The sequence below is a fragment of the Coffea arabica genome, chromosome 7e (assembly GCF_036785885.1).
Source record: "Coffea arabica cultivar ET-39 chromosome 7e, Coffea Arabica ET-39 HiFi, whole genome shotgun sequence".
Classification (NCBI taxonomy): Eukaryota; Viridiplantae; Streptophyta; class Magnoliopsida; order Gentianales; family Rubiaceae; genus Coffea; species Coffea arabica.
The window spans coordinates 3,707,032-3,727,464 of NC_092323.1; the positions used below are offsets into that span (position 1 = coordinate 3,707,032).

Consider the following 20,433-nt stretch of genomic DNA (forward strand, 5'->3'; position numbering starts at 1 on the left):
AAAAATTTTTTTTTTACCACATAGTTTATGACGTGGTCGAATTACATTTTGGGTTAATTTGATACTATCATCATCTAAGGTCTTGCATGAGGAAACGAGGTCGTGGGGATGCAGCCAAGGATGACTTGCCGGTGAGCTTGTTTATACACAGTGTTAGTACTAACATCCGGCAAGTTGTTATTGGCTACATCTTTGCCTCTTTTTCTCATGCTAGAGTTTTGATGACAAAATGAAGTGCCATCAGCTCTTACGGATCACTCAGGACTCAGCCAGAAATGCGTTTCCACGAGTTCTTCTGAATCGTGAAATGTTTAGTTGGACTTTTGCTTCGTTAGTTACCCGAATATTTTTGCCCAAAGCATTTCACTTCTGCCATACATAACTGATCGGGATCATGCTGGCCTTCCAGTTCCAGAGCATTTGAGAAATTTTATGCCAATTTTCCAGGTAGAAATGCAGTAATTGTACATTCCCACCTTCCCTCTTCACGACTCCTTGTGCTCGGAAATATCATCAGCTTTTGTAATTTACTTCTTGGCAATAATATGGTGTTTCTTTATTGATCTGACATGTTTTCAGGAAAATGGCGAACCTGTGATTTTGCTTCCTTCGAAGAAGTTGGCCAAGCTCGGTCTAATTGAAAAAAGTGTACAAAATTGATGTTCTCTTGCTTGAATGCGTTCTACAAACTTATGCGGGTGGTTGTAGCCTCAAAACTATCATGTAGCTTTACAATCGCAACTTCTAAGTAGGACATAGACACATTCTTTTTCAGAGCATTCCTAATAACTCACGAAATTCAGCCCAAAGACAAAGCAAGACATGATCAAAGCATAACGATTGAACTGGTAGAGATCCCTAAACAGGCCCTCTTCCGATTGGCACATTTTGTCTCTTAACTAATAATAATAGCTAAAAGGGTAAAAAAAATAATAATAAAAGAAGACTTTTTTTCCCCTTAAAAGGCAGATGATTGCCACTGAACATTAATGTAATCGCTTTATCTGCAAGAGGAGGCTAAAGATGATTCAGGAAAGATCCCACATATCATTGTCAAACGAGAGAGTACAAATCAAAGAGGCAAAAAAACATGATAGTAATCTTGCATGATGCATCAAACAAGGAGCTCAAGAGTACTGCATAAACAAACGCAGGGAAATAGCACTTCAAAAAGTACAAATTAGGGGAAGGGTTGAATTCCATCTTAATTCCAATTCACTACTTTACAAAATATAAGGCCGGATATAAGTTTGAATGAAGAAAAGCGTCAAATAGAGATGAGACCTTCCTTAACAAGAAGACCAAAGATGAGAACGAAGAGGCCAACTGTGATGCACTGCGTGGGAGAGATGAGAGTCTGCGAGTAGGCAGACAGAGTGATGGCTGCACCAACAATCCCAATCAGGAGGGAACTTGTGTTTGGATTCATTTTCTTGGCCCTTCAGTTCTGCTCTTTGTTTTCCCCTCCCTCTGAGCCACAGGTCCCACGATGAAACAAGTCTACAAAATACTCCCCGTTTACTCTACCACACACGAGTTTGCCTGCCTGCCGGTCCTATAATGGTGAGACTAATCTCAATTCTCACAGGCGAACCCCAAAAGTCAACTCCTTGAGATGATGAATCTGGATTAATTGCTTTGGTCTCTTGGCAAACCGCAACCTTTTAATTATTCATTTCCTCTTAAAGTAGGATTATTATTTCTTCATCCTTGTTTTGACCATTCATCATCATTAATTTTTGTCCTTCTTTCGTTTTCAAATTTTCTGCTGATCTACCCCAGAGCTGATCAAGGATTTTATTTACTTCCACGGAGCAAAGTCTACTCCTAAGGCATTTAACACGTAAATCTTTTCATGATTCTCATTAGGCCCTCTAGATTGAAAAAGAAAATGCGGGCATTTTACTATTCCTTCTTAAGCCACGGGAAGCAGTACACTGCTTTTTGACATCAACCTTAGTACTTTGTACATAGGGATAATTTCACAAACCTCCACTGAGGTTTTTAACAATTACAAAGAGTTCTTCTTAGGTTTTAAAAATTACATATATCTCCCATATTTTTAATATTTAGTAACAATGTAGGTCCAACAAGATAGATTTTTTCACAAAAATTCTAAATTACCCTTTTGTACATAATTAAGAAAGAAAAATATAGTATACTCAATTATTTTCTTCCACACTTTATATAAATTAACAAACTTAATCCTTAACAACTATCCAATCATAAGTTCTAAAATCAAGTAGCCGTTCAAAAAATTCTAAATTACATATAAAATATTAATACTTGCCACTAAAAAAAAAAAGGAAAACACACACACAAACCCAATTGACAATTGGTTGTACCAAAAATTAAATATCAATATTCAAATACCTTTTCAATACAAGCTAATCTGATCCAAAACTGTCATTACAACCCTCCTATGGTTTTAAAAATATTAATATCTCAAAAGTAGAGAATAAATTCTACCTCCATAATAAAATCTTAATAAAAAAATCTAATCCAATGAAAGAAATCCATATGTAATTATTGACATTTTATTAAAGTTTTTTTGACAACAAATAAAATATGACTATTTTCACATCTTTAGTTCTTCTTCCTATTTCAATCATCAATTTTATTATTTATTTCTCTATCACTGTGAGTCTCTTCATTTCTTTCTAATTTGACACATAATCTGCTCTCTATTGCTTTTGTAAATTTCAATTTGCTAATATTAACAAAATTAAAAATAATAAAAAGATGTTATATCAATGAGAAAAGAGAGAAGCGAAAATAGATAAGAGACAGGAAAATAGAATTTTTTTGGATTTTGTAAATTTATTGCCTTAAATTTAAAATTGTCTACCAAGTGGTGGACATTATAGGTATTTTACTATTCTAAGGGAGGTAAGTATAATTTTTAAAACCTGAGGGCAGCCGAGTGAAATTGTTAGAAATCTCAAGGGAGGTTTCTGAAATTTTCCCTTGTACATATAAAGTGAATCCTTTCAGTTTCTGCTTTCGGGCCCTTTGCTCGTACGATCTTTTCATGGTCTAAACTGCAAGATCAGTTTTAAGCGTTGATACCTGGATCTGAGCCCATTGTTCAGGCAACGACATTCAACGAAGTATGTCCAACAACTTCCGAAGTCCATTTAAAAGGCCCACACTAACCTCATAAACAACCTCGTCTTCTCTACCTTTGCAGACACCAAATTAAACAATAAACCAGGAAGAAAAGATTTCCAGGCAAAATCCAACAATGAACATTGATGAGAAGAAGACCCATATCATTGCACAGCAAGCGAATGCTTCAAACGCTCTTCAGCTCCCAGCTAAACAAACCTCCCGCCAAGCAGGTCCGACTTCAATCTCTCTCCCAGGTCTCTGTCTTTTGCTACTTTACAACTTGCGTTGAGTCCCCAGAACTATCTTTATCACCTTCTTTGATTCAAACAAACGAATCCAATGAAGGGTTGCCCTCAATTAACTTCCGTAGCATTGCAAGATCAGTCATATCAAAGTCTACAAATATTTGGGATAGCAATAAGAATAAAGGTGAGCCTTCAGTCAATCTTTCTTTAAAAGATTACTTTTTGAGACTGTCTAATATATCTCCTGAAAGTATTCGGAGGTTTTGGAGGGTTTCTGCTTTGAGACCTCAAGATGTTCTTGACATATTACTGGGTTTTGAATCTGATAGTGGGATATTTGACATTGAGCATAAAAAGATTGAATCTTTATGGGGAGTTTATAAGTGGGCTGGTGAACAGACCTCGGACTTTCAGCATCTTCCTCAGTCCTGCAAGATTATGGCCAAAATGCTTGTGCGGGTGGGGTTGTTTAGTGAAGCTGAGTGCTTGCTTTCCAGGTTGGATAGTGAAGCAATTTTCTTGGGCTATCATGAAATCTTCAGTCACTTGATTGAAGGGTATTTAGCGGATTGTGACTTGGAGAGGGCTTTGTTGAATTATGATCGAATGAGAAGGCTAGGTTTATCCCCATCCTTTTCATGTTACCGATCACTTCTTGACTCTTTGGTTCAAATCAATGAAACCCACTTGGCGTATGAAGCTTATGTGGATATGATCAAGGTGTGGATGGAAAGAAGCGCAGGAGAAAAGCGCATTTGTGAGAATGTTGCACGTCTTCTGTGCATAGAAGGAAGGGTTCAAGAAGCCAGGAATCTTGTCAAGAGCATTTTAGCTTTTGGAATCGAACCTACTAATGCTGTTCTTGATGCTATTGTTAATGGATATTGCGAGAAAAAGGACTATGAGGACATACTGAGTTTTCTTATTGAAACTAGGGGAGTGCCTGATGTTGCAGTAGGCAACAAGGTCATATGTTCTTTGAGTAGAAGCTTTGGTGCCGAGAGAGCAAATGAATTCATGCAAGAATTGGAGCAGTTAGGATTTTCTCCAAATGAAATAACCTTTGGAATTCTGATTGGTCAGACTTCTTTTGAAGGGAGTGTGAAGAATGCCTTCATTTTTCTCTCAGAGATGCTGTCCAGAAACCTCAAGCCTGACGTAAATACCTGCAATGCTCTTATGAGTGCCCTCTTCATGGAGGGCCTGTGGAAGCAATCACTGGATGTTCTTGTAGAGATGAATGATTGGGGAGTGATGCCCAAGTTATCAACATTCAGGGTTCTGTTGTCAGGATTGTTAAAAGCGAGACAATTTGGTCAAGTGAAGGCCATAGTTGGTGAGATGGCAGGTCGTGGCTTGATTCGACTCTCATTGCCCGAAGATCACCTGTCTATGGCATTAACCTCGCTGGGGATTAATTCACTGGCCATAAAGGTTAGAAGGGACAATGATATGCAGTTTTCAACGACTGAGTTTTTTGATGATCTTGGGAATGGACTTTATTTGGAGACGGATCTTCATGAGTTTGACAAAATAATGGTTAATGTTCTTCATGATGCCATGATTCCAGATTTCAATTCCCTTGTGTTGAAGAATTGTATGGATGGTGATATTAAAGTTGCGGTGAAGATGGTGGATGAAATGTCTCAATGGGGCCAAGTATTATCTACCTCTTCTGCATCAATATTAATCAAGAGGCTTTCTGGATCCCATATAAATATTAAGATGATTAACAGTGTCCTGGAGAAACTGCCTTACTTGATTTATCAACTTGATCAGGGAGCATTAAACAAGCTTGTTCAGAAGTATAGCAGAAGGGGATGTACATGCTGGGCAAAATTGATATTTGATAACATGATACGAATGAAGTTAGAAATTGAGAATGAAACATATAGTGCTCTTCTGATAAGCCTGTGCAAAAGAGCAAATTTGAGAAGCTTCCAACTCTGCTGGGAGGTTGCACATAACAGCATCTGGCTTCCTGCCTTGAAGGACGGTAAGGACCTTCTAAATTGCTTATGCCAACCAAAACTACTGAAAGAGGCTGTGGAACTGCTTGAAGCCATCCTAATGGGATTCCGTTGCAAACCATTGGATGCTTGTAACGCGCTCATTGAAAAGCTGTGCTGTAGAGGTTTCACCAATATTGCTGATGTATTGGCAAAGGAACTCTTGGAGCGGGGCCTTGTCTTGGATGATGTGGTTTACAACCATCTCCTTAGCGGATTTTGTAGAGAGAAAAGGCTTGCTGAAGCTTCTCTGCTAGTGGATGCCATGGTTGCCAAGAAGTTTGATCCTTGCTTGGACGTATCCCTTCAGTTAATTCCTCAGCTCTGTAAGGCTGGTAACTTGGAGAAAGCTGTTTTGCTGAAAGATATATGCATCAAAAAACAATCTTCTGCTCAGCTTTCTGTCTACCATGCTTTGATCAATGGACTTTGCAAGGTGGGGAGGTTGGTAGAAGCTTTCCATTTACTTGAGGAGATGTCACTGAAGAGGCAACTTCTGGACAAGGAAGTTTATAATATGCTTCTTCAGGGGTATTATCAAGTTAATGACTTGAAGAAAGTGGGAGAGCTTCTTGGTGTCATGATAAGAAAGAAAGTAGGCATGTCAACATCTACTTATTGCAATTTGGTGCAACTGGCTTGTGCAGCAGGCAAGTTTTCTTCTGCATTGAGCTTAAAAGAGCTTATGCTTAAAGAAAACAGCCTTTCCCAGATTGCTACATATAATATTTTGCTATTTCACTTATCATTAGTGCAAAACACTACTAGAGTTGTGGACACAATAGTTGATGGGATTCAGAGTAAAGGATTGCAATTTGATGCGGTAACTTACAATTCCATTGTTAAAGGCGCATCTTATGATGTGCCTCGTTCTTTGAGGTATCTTGAAACTATGATTACACAAGGTTTTAGACCAAGTAATCGTGCTCTGAGAAACGTGACGTGCATCCTTTGTTGCCTTGGAGAGCTGGGAAAAGCCTTGCAACTTAGTCAAGAAATGGAATTGAGAGGTTGGATTCATGGTTCAGTTATTCAACTTAATATAGTCGAGGCCTTCCTTAGAACCGGTAACCTTCGAGGAGCAGTGAAGTTTTTGGACAGGATGGCATTAAAAGGTCTCATCCCCAAAAGTATCAACTATGATTATATAATAAAGCGGCTCTGTCAGCATGGAGAACTGGAAAAGGCTAGTGATCTTCTGAATATAATGATAAAGAATGGAAGTATTCTTGATTCTACCAGTTTTGACTATCTCGTCCTCAGTTGCTGCGTAAATCACAAGTTGGATACAGCTCTGGATTACCACAGTGAGATGTTGTGCAGAAACCTAATTCCAAGCAGCAAGACTTGGAATGCTCTTGTCAGCAGCTTCAGTGAAGCCGGACGAGTTGTCGAAGCAGAAAGGCTACTTCATGTCATGGTTCAGAGAGGTGAAACTCCAAGCAGGGAGATGTATTCTGCTGTGATCAATAAGTATCGATCTGAAAATAACCTTGGGAAAGCATCACAACTCTTAAAAGCAATGCAACAGTGTGGCCAGGAGCCTGATTTCGAGACTCATTGGTCATTAATAAGCAATTTCAGCAGTTCCGTCAACAAAGATGATAGCACTAAAAGTGGCGGCTTCCTCTCAAAGCTTCTTTCTGGAATTGGATTTCCTAGGAAGGATTGAACGCTAAGAATAGGCTAACTTGAGCTTTCTTGATTTTTAAGTTCTGGTATACTCTGTGTCAGTAAATTCAGATAGATGCAAGGCTAGTTTCTTGATAAGAAGCATTCTTTTTATTGTCTTGATCTGTTCAGTAGTGGGCCTAAGGTAGCATAAATCTCACTTCCTGCATCAGCTATGCAGCTTCATCGTGTAATATCAGCCAAAAGGGAAAAAAAAAACCCAAAAAGAAGAAAGAAAAAGAAAAAAGACACTGCAGATACTGGAAGCTGCACGGCCGTGAGTTCAAATACGGTCTCTTCTGCTGACAGTTTCATGCTTATCTAGAAACAGTAGTGAAGGGATTTACAAATGCCACCAGTTAATGGAACAAGCAAAAGGCAGCCCAACCATCTTTGCACCCCATCAGTCATCACTAGCAAATTCATCATAGTCACTGTCAACGTTTCCTCCTACTCCTCTTGTATACATCCCCGCGAGCTTATTCTACGTATAACCCCCACGGTCATGCATAAACTTGCATGCATCTCCGTAACCGCAATAACCTGTTTGTTTATAATCTTTACGGCTGATAGTCATTTCTTGATGCAACTCTAATGTGGGCTGAGGCCCGATGAGGATCATGCCCTTTTTCTGCCAAAGGCCACGGAATCGTTAGATGCTGATGTTGCTCTACTATCATTTAAAAGTTGGATTTCCTTTCAAGACTCGTAAGTGGAATAAATTAGATGGTCGAGTGGAGAAGTATAGCTGGTTGTCAGCAAATGCTGGCTTCTTCTTACCATCATCAGCATGTATTCTCAGTTTCCACCAGTGAATCTTCAAAAACAGGAGCAAGGCTTTTTCTGAATTATTATTATTTTTTAAAAAAAACTTTGAATCACTTCTTCAAGAAGCTGCAAACTTGTACAAGTCTCTGTGATTCCTCCTCGTTTGAGGCTGCCATTGAACTTTAGAAATTGGCTAATTCATCAGTCCGACACCCTACTTAAAACAATCTAAATTCAGGTATTAGAAGCAGAAACTTTCACTCAATCCTTTTCCAGGCCATGTATTACAAGCTTTTAAAGACAAGGAAGGTTGGACTCTATTCTACTAATTAGGATAAGGAATAGATTCCAATTAAGAATAAAGGGAAACTTTTAAAATATCAAGAAAAATCTGAAGACCACTCTAACATGTCGTTGCTCATGAACTGAGACTGACAATGGCGTAAATCCGGTTGGCCCACATCCACATCGACCCATCAAGTGCAAACATTCATGTAGTAAAGTGGACAATAGGTTGGGCTGAACATGTTTTGAGTACATGTTGGACTGTACATGTTTTGGTCTCGAGAGTAGAAATCCCATGGATTGAATGCTAAAATAGGAAGATCAGAAATTACGATGCTAATTAAGGTTGTGTAAACATTCTCATTTAGTTTGGTGTTCTAGTAGTCTTGAAGGATGAATTTCAATTTAGCCCTTACAAAATAGACCAATGTATCGATTCTGCCCCTAAAAGTGAGCAAGTTCCAATTAAACCCTCTAAACTGGCTTTTTTTTTTGTTTCAAACTAGCCCTCCTGTCAATTCAAGTTTGATTAATAACGCATAAGCAACTTTAGTAGTATAGTGACATCTCCCAATTTTTTTAGGGACTTTGGAGAAATTAATGTCTATTTAAATGAGTTAAAAAGGATAGTGAAGTGCTATTCTAATCATATTTAAAATAGCAATTTAAATGATGGAAGGGCTTACGCGAAACAAAATTTTCACTTTCAGAGGCTAAAATAAATTGAAGCTTTGATCTACTTTGAAGGGCCAAATTGAAATTCACCCTAGTCTCAATATACTAGAAGAGAATATTCTTCTTTTTTTGAAAGGTAGTCAGTGCTTTAACTAATATGGAAAAAGGTACGAGGCTGGCAGATTACCATTACAAGGCTTCAATGAAACGTCCGGCAGCTTATCATGAAAGGTTGTCTTGCATGATTGTGAGGGAAAGAGAATTTGTTGGGATGGCTATTCAAAGTGGTTTAGTTAATCGCATGCACATGTACAAGAACGCGTTCCAAAATGGGGCAGGATCCCGAGTTTCCTAAGAAGGAAAACTGGCTAGGTTGGTGGAGTTGGAATCTGGAGGATATACTGCTTCCGGACCGGCTCAAAAAAAAAAGGGGGAAGAGCAAATACGGGCAGGTAAATGAGACAGAGTCCACTTTAGTAAGTAAACCAAGCACGGGCCGGCCAAGTGGCCACTATGATTAACTCCTTTTTTAACGTGATGCATGGGTGAGCCAACCCCGCTCGTGTATAACTTCCTTCCGTGCATCCGTCCCTCTTCTACCCAGAACGTACATAACATCATCTACATTTTCACGTTCGTTACCAGTAAATTCATTTAGCGATTATCCTTTCTTTCTCTCTCTTTTTCCAGTACTAGTAGGAAAATGAGGAGTGGTGCTCTTGAGATGGGCAGTGAAGTGGCCAAGGGTGCGGCTTCAGGTCCAGTGAATAGAGGAGCTGCTGTGGTGGATTTCTTTCTGAGGGTTTTCGCGATTATTGCGACTTTAGGGAGTGCCATTGCCATGGGAACAACTAATGAGACACTCCCCTTTTTCACACAGTTCATTCGGTTTAGGGCCAAATACACTGATCTTCCAATGTTCACGTACGTACTCCTGGACTAGTGCTCAATTTACTAGTATATCGTGTTAGTTGTCCCGATTCCTGACCAACTTCGACAGTAACCCCCCCTTCCCAAAAATAAAAAAAAAAGTGCTCCCACTATCCGTATGGATTTGAACAAATATAATTCTTGATGTTTAATGCAGGTTTTTTGTGGTCGCGAACTCTGTGGTGAGTGCATACTTGGTTCTTTCTCTGGCACTATCCATCTTCCACATCATGAGGAGCAGGGCGCATGCCAGTCGAATCGTCTTGATATTTTTTGACGCGGTAGTACTTAATTAGTTACCTCCGCTGACAACGCGCAATACACATATGTGTGCATATACATAAACATGTATATGTGTGTATGTGTATTGCCAATCATATATATTACAGAGGGAAAGAACAGCTAGCATAAGTATTCCTAATTAGTAGTAGTATTTCTTTTTGTCTGGTGTTGACATATATATATATATATATATATATATATATATATATATATATATATATATATATATATCAGTATGTAAACTAACATATCAAAATTTGGTTGAAGGGAATGCTGGCGCTTCTGACCGCAGGAGCATCAGCTGCAGCAGCAATAGTGTACCTAGCTCACAAAGGCAATAGCCGGGCAAACTGGATTGCCATCTGCCAGCAGTTCAACTCCTTCTGCGAACGAATTTCGGGTTCCTTGATTGGCTCTTTTGGTGGAATACTTATTTTTGTTGTGTTAATCCTGTTGTCTGCTGTTGCCCTCTCTCGTCGCTAACTTGATATATATGCTCAAGTCTACAAGGATCCGAGGATGAAATGCCTAGGACAACATTATCAATCACATCACATGGTTGGTTCATTTGTTCCTGTTTCTTTTAGCAGTTTGTGTCCCTTCAATGCTTTGCCTTCCCCTGTTTCTTGGTTGTAAAGGAGCCATGGTGTGTTTGCCATGGCCCTGAAATTAAGGTGGTCAATGTATTTCAATTTATTTTATATTCTGTGAAATATTTTCGAGTCATTGATTGATTATTTGTACAATAGTACGTACGACATTAAGAACGTGTTTTGGGCTCTCTTTACAGATTTATTTCTTTTCCTCCCATGCAATTCTATCCTTGAAGATACCTCGTATCAGTTTCTTAGTCGATTCTAGGGGTGGAGTTGAACCGAATAGCTTGACTCGAGCTCGCAAGCTACTCGGTTAGTAGCTCGAGCTCGAGCTCACTTGACCGAGATCGAGCTCGATATCGATCTCGATCTCGAGCTCGAGCTGCTTGATAAAGTTAGCGAGTCGAGCTCGGTCTTATATATGTGAATTCTATCCTTGAAGATACCTCGTATCAGTTTCTTAGTCGGTTCTAGGGGTGGAGTTGAATAGAATAGCTTGACTCGAGCTCGCGAGCTACTCGGTCAGCAGCTCGCTTGACCGAGATCAAGCTCGATCTCGAGCTCGAGCTGCTCGATAAAGCTAGCGAGTCGAGCTCGGTCTTATATATGTGATACTCGAGAGCTCGACGAGCTCTATCGAGTATCTCATAAAAAATAAAAAAAAAATTATATATAATATATATAAAATTACTAATACAGATAAGCAACTTATGAAATTTACAATGAACCATTCTACCACATTTATTTATTTGTGTGGGCAAAGTAGGAATTTCATAAAATAGGAATTCTTATTTCTTGTTTTTAGAGAACTTAATTTGAAAACATTAATCGAGCTCATTTTACGAGTTTAGCTTGAATACTCGAGCTCGAATCTTTATACGAGTCCGAGCTCGAGCTGTTTTTAAATACATTGAGTCGAGTTCGAGTTTGAAGTGTGGGGCTTGTTCGAGCTCGAGCACAAGTTCGAGTAGTGCTCATAACCTTCGAGCTCGAGCTCGAGTATGGTACTTGAGGATGCTCACCTCGGCGACCCCGCATGTCCGAGGTGAACCTACCTCTTCCCTCATCGGAGCTCATCCGTGTCTTGGGCATATCCCCTAAGCTCGGCCGGATCCCTAGTCTACCGTGTAGGTGACCTCGGAACCTCCACCTCAACTGCACGCTGATGATGTCAAGCCACCTGACATCACCCGGGACCAGTGTTTTATCTGAAAAGCACTGTCGCACTTAATGACTACTGCGTAAGACTCCTCGTCACCCTGTCCAGGCGGCTACAGTGTCAGAGTCAGGCCACCTGACAGGGAGCAGAGTCGTAATGGCAGGGCATGGGTCCCGCCGGCATAAGACCCCCGTCCTACCCTCCACTCTCACTCTATAAATACCCCTCATGTACTCCTAACAAGTAAGCACACTGTTCATTCTCATATACTACTATTTTTCTCGTTCTCATACTAACTTGATCGTCGGAGTGAGACCAGGGGAGAAGCCCCGCCATCCACTTCGAACGTGCAACCTCACTTCATTCTACCCGAGGTGAGATAATCGAGTTCACCTCACCACATCAACAAGAGAGCTGATTTCGGTTGGACTAATTACCTGCCAAAAATCACCTCTTCAATTGGCGCCGTCTGTGGGAACGAGATTACTGCTAAAATGAGATCCACGCGCTCCAGAAGTGGAAGAGTCCCCTCGACTGGGGCTGGGCAGACATCGAGAGCCCAGCAAGATCATATTTCTGAAGAACAAGGGTCCCCAAGGACCCAGCCCAACAACGAAGACGCCATCGCCAAGATGGCCGAGTTCGTGGCTGATAACCCTAACATTTTTGAAGAACTGGGGAGGTACTTCAAGAGGCAGGGGAAGGAAAAAGCTGAATCCTCCAAGAGGAGACCGACGAAGTCCCCTGAAGTGCCTTCCGGCGAAGACTCCGATGAGGGGCACCTCTCTCGGAGCAATTCCAGGCGCGCCTCTTCCAAGGCGACTTCTAAAATTGCCACCATTTCCCGGGCATTTTCCCGGGGTCTTCTGGAAAAACGAGCTGAGGACCCACCTCGGCGTCCCAGAGGCTTAGCAGCCGAATATCTGAGGGCACCGCCCTTCACGGATGACATCAATGGGGAGATGGTCCCCCCAAATTTTAAACTTCCCGCCCTGCGTTCCTACGATGGCCGAGGTGACCCTGAGGATCACCTCCGCGCCTTCCTCTCCGCTTTTTGGCTCTATTGCGTCCCCGACGCAGTAATTTGCCGAGCTTTCCCCATCTTCCTACAAGGCACGGCCCGAAAGTGGTTTTGGGGTTTAGAACCAAGGAGCATTTCCTCACTAGATGAGTTGATAGATCAGTTCATCCATCGCTTTGTATCATCTCGTCCGATCACGAAAACTTCGGCATACCTCTTGAACCTGCAGCAAGCCCCCGGCGAGTCACTGCGCTCCTACGTGCAGAGGTTCAATGAGGAGAACGTGCAGATACCTGATCAGCATGAGCAGGTAACCATAGCTGCCTTCACCAATGGGCTGATCGCGGGAATCTTCAATACTGAGATACACCGGGATTACCTCCGCACGCTTCGGGAACTCTGGGATCGAGTAGACCAGGGGATCCGAAGTGAAGATCTAAATCGCATGAAGCGAGAGGCTCAAGCCACTCGTACCGGGCAAGATTCCCGGAGGAAAAAGGATGCCAGTCGGGCCGAACAAGGCCCCAGCGGATCGTCGGGTCAGTTCCGAGACCGCCGAAGTGTCTTTGATCAGATCGTCAAAGGCAGGTCGTCCACCTCGGACGCCGAGCTTACACCACTCAACTCCAGCCGGACTCATGTCCTGGCTGTGATGAGGTAGAATCACCTCGGCCGAAACCCACCTGAAATTCCAGGGAGGAGAGATAAGAGGAACTACAACCTCTATTGTGCCTACCACCGGGATGTTGGGCACGAGACTGAAGACTGCAATGATCTGAAGCGGGAGATCGAGAATTTGATCCGGCAGGGGTACCTGAAACAGTTCATCCGCAAGGATGGAGGCTTCAACCGAAACGTCTCCCACCGGGAGAACCGGGGCCCCCGCCGAGACGATAGACGGGACACGAACATGCATTGCCGAGGTCCCGAAGACCATAGGGAGGACAAGCAGCCTCCACGCGATGGGTCACCGGGCTACGGCCCAAACATCGCCGGGGTGATCAACACCATCGCGGGAGGAGACAGCCAGAACTCCCGGAAGCGGACCTACCGCCAGGCCGGGATGGAGGTGGCCGAGCCGAGCTCTCGGTTGTCCGAGGTCATCACCTATGGTCCCACTGACCCCGTCCCCGCCGCTTCCAGTAACCACGAAACCCTCGTGATCGAAGTCCTCACCAACAATTATATAGTCAAAAAGGTCTATGTTGACCCCGGAAGCTCGGTAGACGTCTTGTACTACCGAACCTTCGAGAGTTTGAAATTGACCAGGGAGCAACTCATCCTGTCAGAACTCCCCTCGTTGGATTCGGGGGACACGTCATCCACCCGGAGGGCATGGTGACCCTGATGGTAACAATCGGGCGTCATCCACGCTGCCGAACTGTGCCTGTCAATTTTGCAGTGGTCAAAGCAGACTCTCCCTACAACATGCTGATAGGCCAGCCCACGCTCAACGCCTTGAGAGCCGTATACTCCACCTACCACCTGAGCTTCAAATTCCCAACACATGAGGGGGTGGCCGAGGTGAGCAGCGACGTGGGCGCCGCCCGGGAATGCTACCTCGCCACCATTCAAGCAGCAGTCACATCCCGACCATCGCCGAAGTCAGAAGAAAAGAGGCCAGCGGTCCTCTCCATAGACTGCATCGACCCTCAGAAGGCAGGAGAGCCCAAGAGGCTTGAGCCCGGGGATGAGGTGGAACAAGTGGTTTTGGATGAAGCGAAACCTGACCAATTGGTCCAAGTAGGGGCCGGACTCCCCTCACCCCTGAAAGAAGAAATGATCTCCCTAATCAAGGACCACCGAGACGTCTTCGCTTGGTCCGCAGATGAAGTGGTCGGAGTGCCACCCGAGTTCATGATTCATCAACTCAACGTTAACCCACAGGCCCGACCTGTGCGGCAGAAACGAAGGCACTTCGGCCCCGAACGTAGCAAGGCCATATCGGATGAGGTCGACAAACTCTTGCCCGCCAAAATGATTCATGAAGTCCAATACCCTACCTGGCTGTCCAACCCAGTCATGGTCAAAAAGGACACCGGTGGTTGGAGGATGTGTGTGGACTTCACAGACCTCAACAAGGCCTGCCCCAAAGATTGCTACCCTCTGCCGAGAATTGACGCCTTCGTCAACTCGGCAATGGGACTTGAGATCCTCTGCTTCCTTGATACTTTCAGAGGCTATCACCAAATAGGAATGAGTGAGGAGGACCAAGAGAAGACAGCGTTCTACACCGACCAAGGTGTGTACTGCTATACTACCATGCCCTTCGGCTTAAAAAACGCCGGGACGACCTATCAAAGTTTGATCAACCGCCTCTTCAAGGATCAGATCGGCCGAAATGTGGAGGCCTATGTGGACGATATTCTCGTCAAAAATTTAACCACTTCGGCCCTCTTATCAGATGTAAGGGAGGTTTTCGGCGTTCTGCGGAACTCAAGGATGAAGTTAAATCCCAAGAAGTGTGTCTTCGGTATCACCTCAGAAAAATTTTTGGGGTATCTGGTTCCCACCGAGGAATCGAAACTAACCCCGACAAAGTCAAAGCCATCCAGAACATGTCCCCACCTCGGAACCTCCGGGAAGTCCAGAGGCTGAATGGACGCCTGGCTGCACTGAACCGCTTCCTATCCCAATCCGCAGAAAAAGCTTTGCCCTTTTTCAAGGTACTTAAAAAGACCGATCAGTTCGCCTGGACTGAGGAGTGCCAGGCTGCCTTCGACAAGCTGAAGCAGTACCTGCATCACCTACCCACCCTCGCTTCACCTCGGCCCGAGAAGAAGCTCTATGTCTACCTCTCCGCAGCGGACGAGGCTGTCAGCGCTGTGCTCATCCGGGATGAGGGCACTCAAGTGCCAGTCTACTATGTCAGCGGAGCTCTCCGTGGGCCGGATACTCGATACACCCAAGTGAAAAAACTTGTGTTAGGACTAGTCCACGCCGCCCGGCGACTAAAATCCTACTTCCTAACTCATCCCATCTCCGTCAGGACCGACCAGTCTCTCCGACAGATACTGGTGCGGCCCGAGGCCTCCGGGCGCCTCACTAAGTGGGCCGTTGAGTTGGGGGAGTACGACATGTCGTATGAGCCGCGCACCGCCATAAAGGCTCAAGCCTTAGCCGACTTCTTGGCCGAGCTCACCTTCACGGAAGGTCGAGAATCCACCTCCGCCATTGCCGAAGTGTCCACCTCGCACTTGTGGACGTTGTATGTGGACGGATCCTCTATTGGAGAAGGCAGTGGGGCGGGACTGCTCCTGGAGGGCCCCCAGGGAGAAGTGTGCTCGTATGCCCTCCGCTTTGACTTCCCGACCACCAACAATGAAGCCGAATATGAGGCCTTGATCGCGGGACTCCAGCTAGCCCGCAGGCTTGGTGCTCAGCGGATCCACGTCCGCAGTGACTCCCAACTTGTAGTCTGCCAAGTCTTTGGTGAGTACGAGGCCAAGGATGAAACCATGCAATGGTATCTATCCAAAGTCCACCAACTCATCGCATACTTCGAATCTTTCGATATTCAAAGAATCCCCCGCTCCCAGAATAGGCGGGCCGACGCCTTATCCCGGTTGGCTTCCACCTCATTCTCTGACCTCAACAAGACCGTTTTGGTTGAAGTGTTGAGCGAGCCGGCATACATGGAAGAGGTGGCCTGCCCCGTGAACACGGGAGAAACATGGATGAGTCCGTTCATCCTTTTCTTAGGGCAGGGAGTCCTCCCCGAGGACCGAGTCGAGGCGAGAAAGATACAACGCAAATCTGCTCGGTATGCGCTCCGCGATGGAGAACTGTATAAGCGCTCATATCTTGGCCCATGGCTGAGGTGCGTTACACCCGAGGCAGGACGCCAGGTCCTCCGTGAGATACACGAAGGCCTGTGTGGGGCTCACGTCGGCCACAGGATGTTACCCAGGAAGACCTTACTTCTTGGGTACTTCTGGCCTTCCGTTCGACAGGATGCTCAAAATCTTGTTCTCAGCTGCCCGTCCTGCCAAGTCCATGCCCCTGAGCTTCACCAACCCTCGAATTTCATGGTTCTAATCATCTCACCCTGGCCGTTCGAGTAATGGGGGACAGACATCATCGGTCCATTCCCTAAAGCGGTCGGGGGCTATACCTTTCTGGTGACCGCTGTGAACTACTTTACTAAGTGGGTCGAGGCCGAGCCTCTGCGGACCATCTCAGGGTTGGCCATTCCAAAATTTTTTTGAAAATGCATTATCTGTCGTTTTGGCATACCTCAGATAATCATCTCGGACAATGGGAGACAATTTGCCGAGAACCCATTTAAGACTTGGTGCGAGAACCTCGGCATCAAGCAACACTTCACTTCGGTAGGCCACCCTCAGGCTAATGGTCAGGCAGAAAATTTTAACCGCACCCTCTTGCATGGACTCAAGACCCGACTACACCGAGTTGGATCATCTTGGTTGGAGGAACTCCCCAGTGTTCTGTGGTCATATCGGACCACGCCGAGGTCATCCACGCAAGAGACCCCTTTCTCCTTGACCTATGGAGCCGAGGCGGTCATCCCTGCGGAGCTCCTCACACCCAGTCCTCGTCTAACAACCTATGTAGTCGAGGTGAACGGAGAAGAGAGGCGGCTGGATCTCGACCTCATCGACGAGAAAAGAGACCTTGCCTCAGCTCGGATAGCTTTCTACAAAAACACCATGGCCCACTACTACAATGCCCGCATCAAACATCGGCGATTCTTGCCAGGAGACTTAGTGCTTAGAAAAAACTCGGTCAGCCGAGCTGAACCGCAAGGGAAATTAGGCTCGAAATGGGAAGGCCCTTACCGAATTGTGGAATCTAGTCTAAGTGGGTATTGTAAACTGAGTTACCGAGATGGCACTCTAGTGCCGAGGACTTGGCACGCCGAGAACCTCAGACTGTATTATGCTTGAAAATTTTACAAAGTTATCATTTCAGCCGCTTAGTTATTTTTCAATACCAAGATGCTCCACATCCGTTATTCAAAAATAAGGGGGACAAATAGGGGACGAAGCAAGAAATCAAAGGAGCCGAAGTGAGAAGAAATAAATCTTTCATTCAATGAAGAAAAGGCATTACAAGAAGAATATAAAAAACCGAGGTCAGGAGTATTGCTAATGCTCTCCTCACCTCGGATTTACATTTAAAGCCCTATGAGCTAAGCCTCCGCCTTGGCTCCCTATTGGCCAGTTGCCTCCCCGGCTTCTTCCCCGCCGGGGTGAGCATCTCCTCCTCCTCCTCCTTGCTCTTCGACACCCTCCTCGCCGACGTCGCCCCCAACTCCTTCTCCTCCTTCCTCTTCAAAGACCTCGTCGAGCTCAGCTAGCCATTTGTTGAACTCATCTTGGATTTCGGCCAAGTTCCTTCCGGCTTGGATGCCCTCGGCCATCCGATCACACATCTCCTTGGAGTTCTCGTTATAGTTGGCACTGTTCCTCAAAGACTCCAAAGCCTCAGAGGGTAGATGAGCTGCGGCCTCATCAATAGCCGACGTGAAGCCAAGCATGAAGCTCGGCCTTGTCAGTTGGCCGAGATCCCCAAGGAAGGTCTCGGACCTCCGGAAATCTTCTACAGCCGAGATCCTCGCACTCTCGAGAGCCTGCTCGTGGGTTTCTTCGCCTCCTCTGACCTCTTCTGCTCTTCTTCCAGAGCCGACCTCAGGCTGTTGGCAGTGGCCTCGGCCTCCTCCTCCTTAGTCTCGGCTTCTTGAAGGCGTCGTTGAAGCTCGGACTTCTCGGAATCAGACACCACCAGCTTTTTCTTTAACTTGGCAATCTGATCTTGCAGTTTGCCGGTGTTCTGCTCCTCAAGCAACTCACAGTACCGATGTGCCATCTCGGCCACAAAGGCTGTGTTGGAAGCCGTGGTCACCATGACGCTTTAGAGCATCTCGGCCGGAGTCAGCTTCCTTGTGAACTCCAAGTCCCTTGGCAGGGTGGACTGCATCACCAGGTCCTGTGCAGCCCGAGGGTGGCTGCATCGGTCGTTGACCTTGAGCGACCAGTCCGGACATCAATGCTCGCCGGGGTGAGATTTTCCTTTCCCAGAAAACACTGGGGGGCTTTGGTAACGGTTCCAGAGCGAAGACGCCGTCACCGCGTTGACTGGAGCCTTCAACTGTTTGTCTCGGCCGTGTGGAGGTGGAAGTGCCGTGGTCACCCCTAATGGCACCCCTTCCGGAACTGAAGAAGTGGACCCTGTAGCCGCAGCAGCCGAGCTGCTCTGGGCTGCCGTGGTGGGGGTGGTGGGGGTGGTCTTCTCCACCGAGGTCTTAGAAGACTGCCCTTGCGATTTATTTTTGGGCGGAGGCGCCGATGTCTCGTCCGAGCTCTTCCTTTTCGATCTCTTTGCCACCTCGGCACCTGAGCTCGACGTGATGATGTCGGACAATTTGGTCACTGCACAAAGAACAAATATTATCATTTGCTATAGCCGAGGTAAAAGAAAAAGTCATGAAAGAAAAATTACAAGGTTTTTTAAGTTTAATGGAAAAGAAGGGAGTCTTGTTGGGAGGTAGTAGAGCTCGGCTAATTCCCCCATCGACCAGCACGGCCTCGGGGTGGTCCCAGCTGAAGATCCGAAGTCCAGACCCCATCAATTTTTGGAAGGACTCCTCTTCGAGATCCCCCGCGGAGGCGTCAGCCTTCGATTTGATGGGCCTCCACCAAAAATCCCGTGGGAAGTCCACGGCCGAGACGAAGATGAAGTCACGCTTCCAATTTTTTATTGAAGTGGGGGCGCCGATGACTAATTTCGAGATGGTTTTGTTCCGGTTGCAGACGTAGAACCATCCCTTGTCTGTCCCATGAGCCTTGAAGGTATAGCATCGGCGGAATAGATCCACAGTCGGAGTCACCTCTTGATGTCGGCACAGCATCTCGAATCCTACGAGAATGCGGACCGCGTTTGGGACGAGCTGAGTAATCCTCATGCCGAAGTGACGAAGTGTGTCCCTGAAGAACCTCGACGTCGGCATCCTCAGCCCGGCTTCCAGCTGCTGGATGTAGACTGCCACCGTCCCCATGGGGGGCTTCTCGGCTGAGTCATCTGGTCCGGGCGAGGTGATGATGTACCCCGGTCTGAAAGGGTACTTTCTTATCACCTTCTGAGCCCTGTCTTCCCCCACTCGACTTCTGAACTTCGGCATCTTGCCGAAGTCAATCTTGGCCGCGTTTTTCGGAGCTACTGGCTCCAGTACTCCCTCATCATGGGGTATCTGAGCTCCGAGCTCGTTATTGAAGACAACCTCGGAACCAACTTCACTCATCTCGGATGACTCTGACACCGAGGCTGCCTCGATGATCTCCACCTCGGTTGAACCCCCCGCAGCACCGGACGTCGATCCCCCAGAACTGGATGAAGTTGCTTCTTCCGAAGTGTCAGGCACCTCCTCGGCCTGGTAGCTCGGTTTTACGGTCTCCTTATGGGTTTTAGCCGTTTTGGCCATATGTGAATGATGAGATGAAAATAGAAATACTTACTGTTGACTACGGAATCTGACGAAGTGGATGGCTTCGGCTGTGATTTCGGCTGGCAGGGCTGGACTCACCTCGGCAACACTCGTAAATTTTGCAAGTCGCAGGCAAAGAAAGAAAGTGATGGGCCATGCGGTGAAAAGGACCCCCTATTTATAAGGGTTTGGGGGGAATCCGAAGAGGCGGCAAGAATGCGAAAAGACGGCCACGTT

At 45.6% G+C, this 20,433-nt stretch overlaps 3 protein-coding genes across 3 annotated transcripts; 2 read left to right on the top strand and 1 right to left on the bottom strand.

Moving 5' to 3' along the window:
• Nucleotides 1-1,024: 1,024 nt before the first annotated feature.
• Nucleotides 1,025-1,664, bottom strand: LOC113699033 (uncharacterized). Its single transcript, XM_027219070.2, has one exon. It carries the CDS (start codon nt 1,427-1,429, stop codon nt 1,268-1,270), a length of 162 nt encoding a protein of 53 aa, XP_027074871.1. The 5' UTR covers nt 1,430-1,664; the 3' UTR covers nt 1,025-1,267.
• A 1,590-nt stretch (nt 1,665-3,254) lies between these two features.
• LOC140011078 (pentatricopeptide repeat-containing protein At5g15280, mitochondrial-like) lies at nt 3,255-7,037 on the top strand. The gene has a single exon (XM_072059199.1). It carries the CDS (start codon nt 3,255-3,257, stop codon nt 7,035-7,037), a length of 3,783 nt encoding a protein of 1,260 aa, XP_071915300.1.
• Nucleotides 7,038-9,467: 2,430 nt separating this feature from the next.
• Nucleotides 9,468-10,644, top strand: LOC113698426 (casparian strip membrane protein 1-like). Its single transcript, XM_027218250.2, has 3 exons — nt 9,468-9,688; nt 9,852-9,975; nt 10,244-10,644. Exons 1-3 carry the CDS (start codon nt 9,468-9,470, stop codon nt 10,457-10,459), a joined length of 561 nt encoding a protein of 186 aa, XP_027074051.1. The 3' UTR covers nt 10,460-10,644.
• The last annotated feature ends 9,789 nt before the right edge of the window (nt 10,645-20,433 follow it).

Bases quoted from the DNA above. Each gene is read 5' to 3' on its own strand.
- LOC113699033 (XM_027219070.2), bottom strand. From the start codon at position 1,429: ATGAATCCAAACACAAGTTCCCTCCTGATTGGGATTGTTGGTGCAGCC.
- LOC113698426 (XM_027218250.2), top strand. From the start codon at position 9,468: ATGAGGAGTGGTGCTCTTGAGATGGGCAGTGAAGTGGCCAAGGGTGCG. The intron at 9,689-9,851 runs GTACGTACTCCT...TGTTTAATGCAG, and splicing joins ACTGATCTTCCAATGTTCAC to GTTTTTTGTGGTCGCGAACT. The intron at 9,976-10,243 runs GTAGTACTTAAT...ATTTGGTTGAAG, and splicing joins TCTTGATATTTTTTGACGCG to GGAATGCTGGCGCTTCTGAC.
- LOC140011078 (XM_072059199.1), top strand. From the start codon at position 3,255: ATGAGAAGAAGACCCATATCATTGCACAGCAAGCGAATGCTTCAAACG.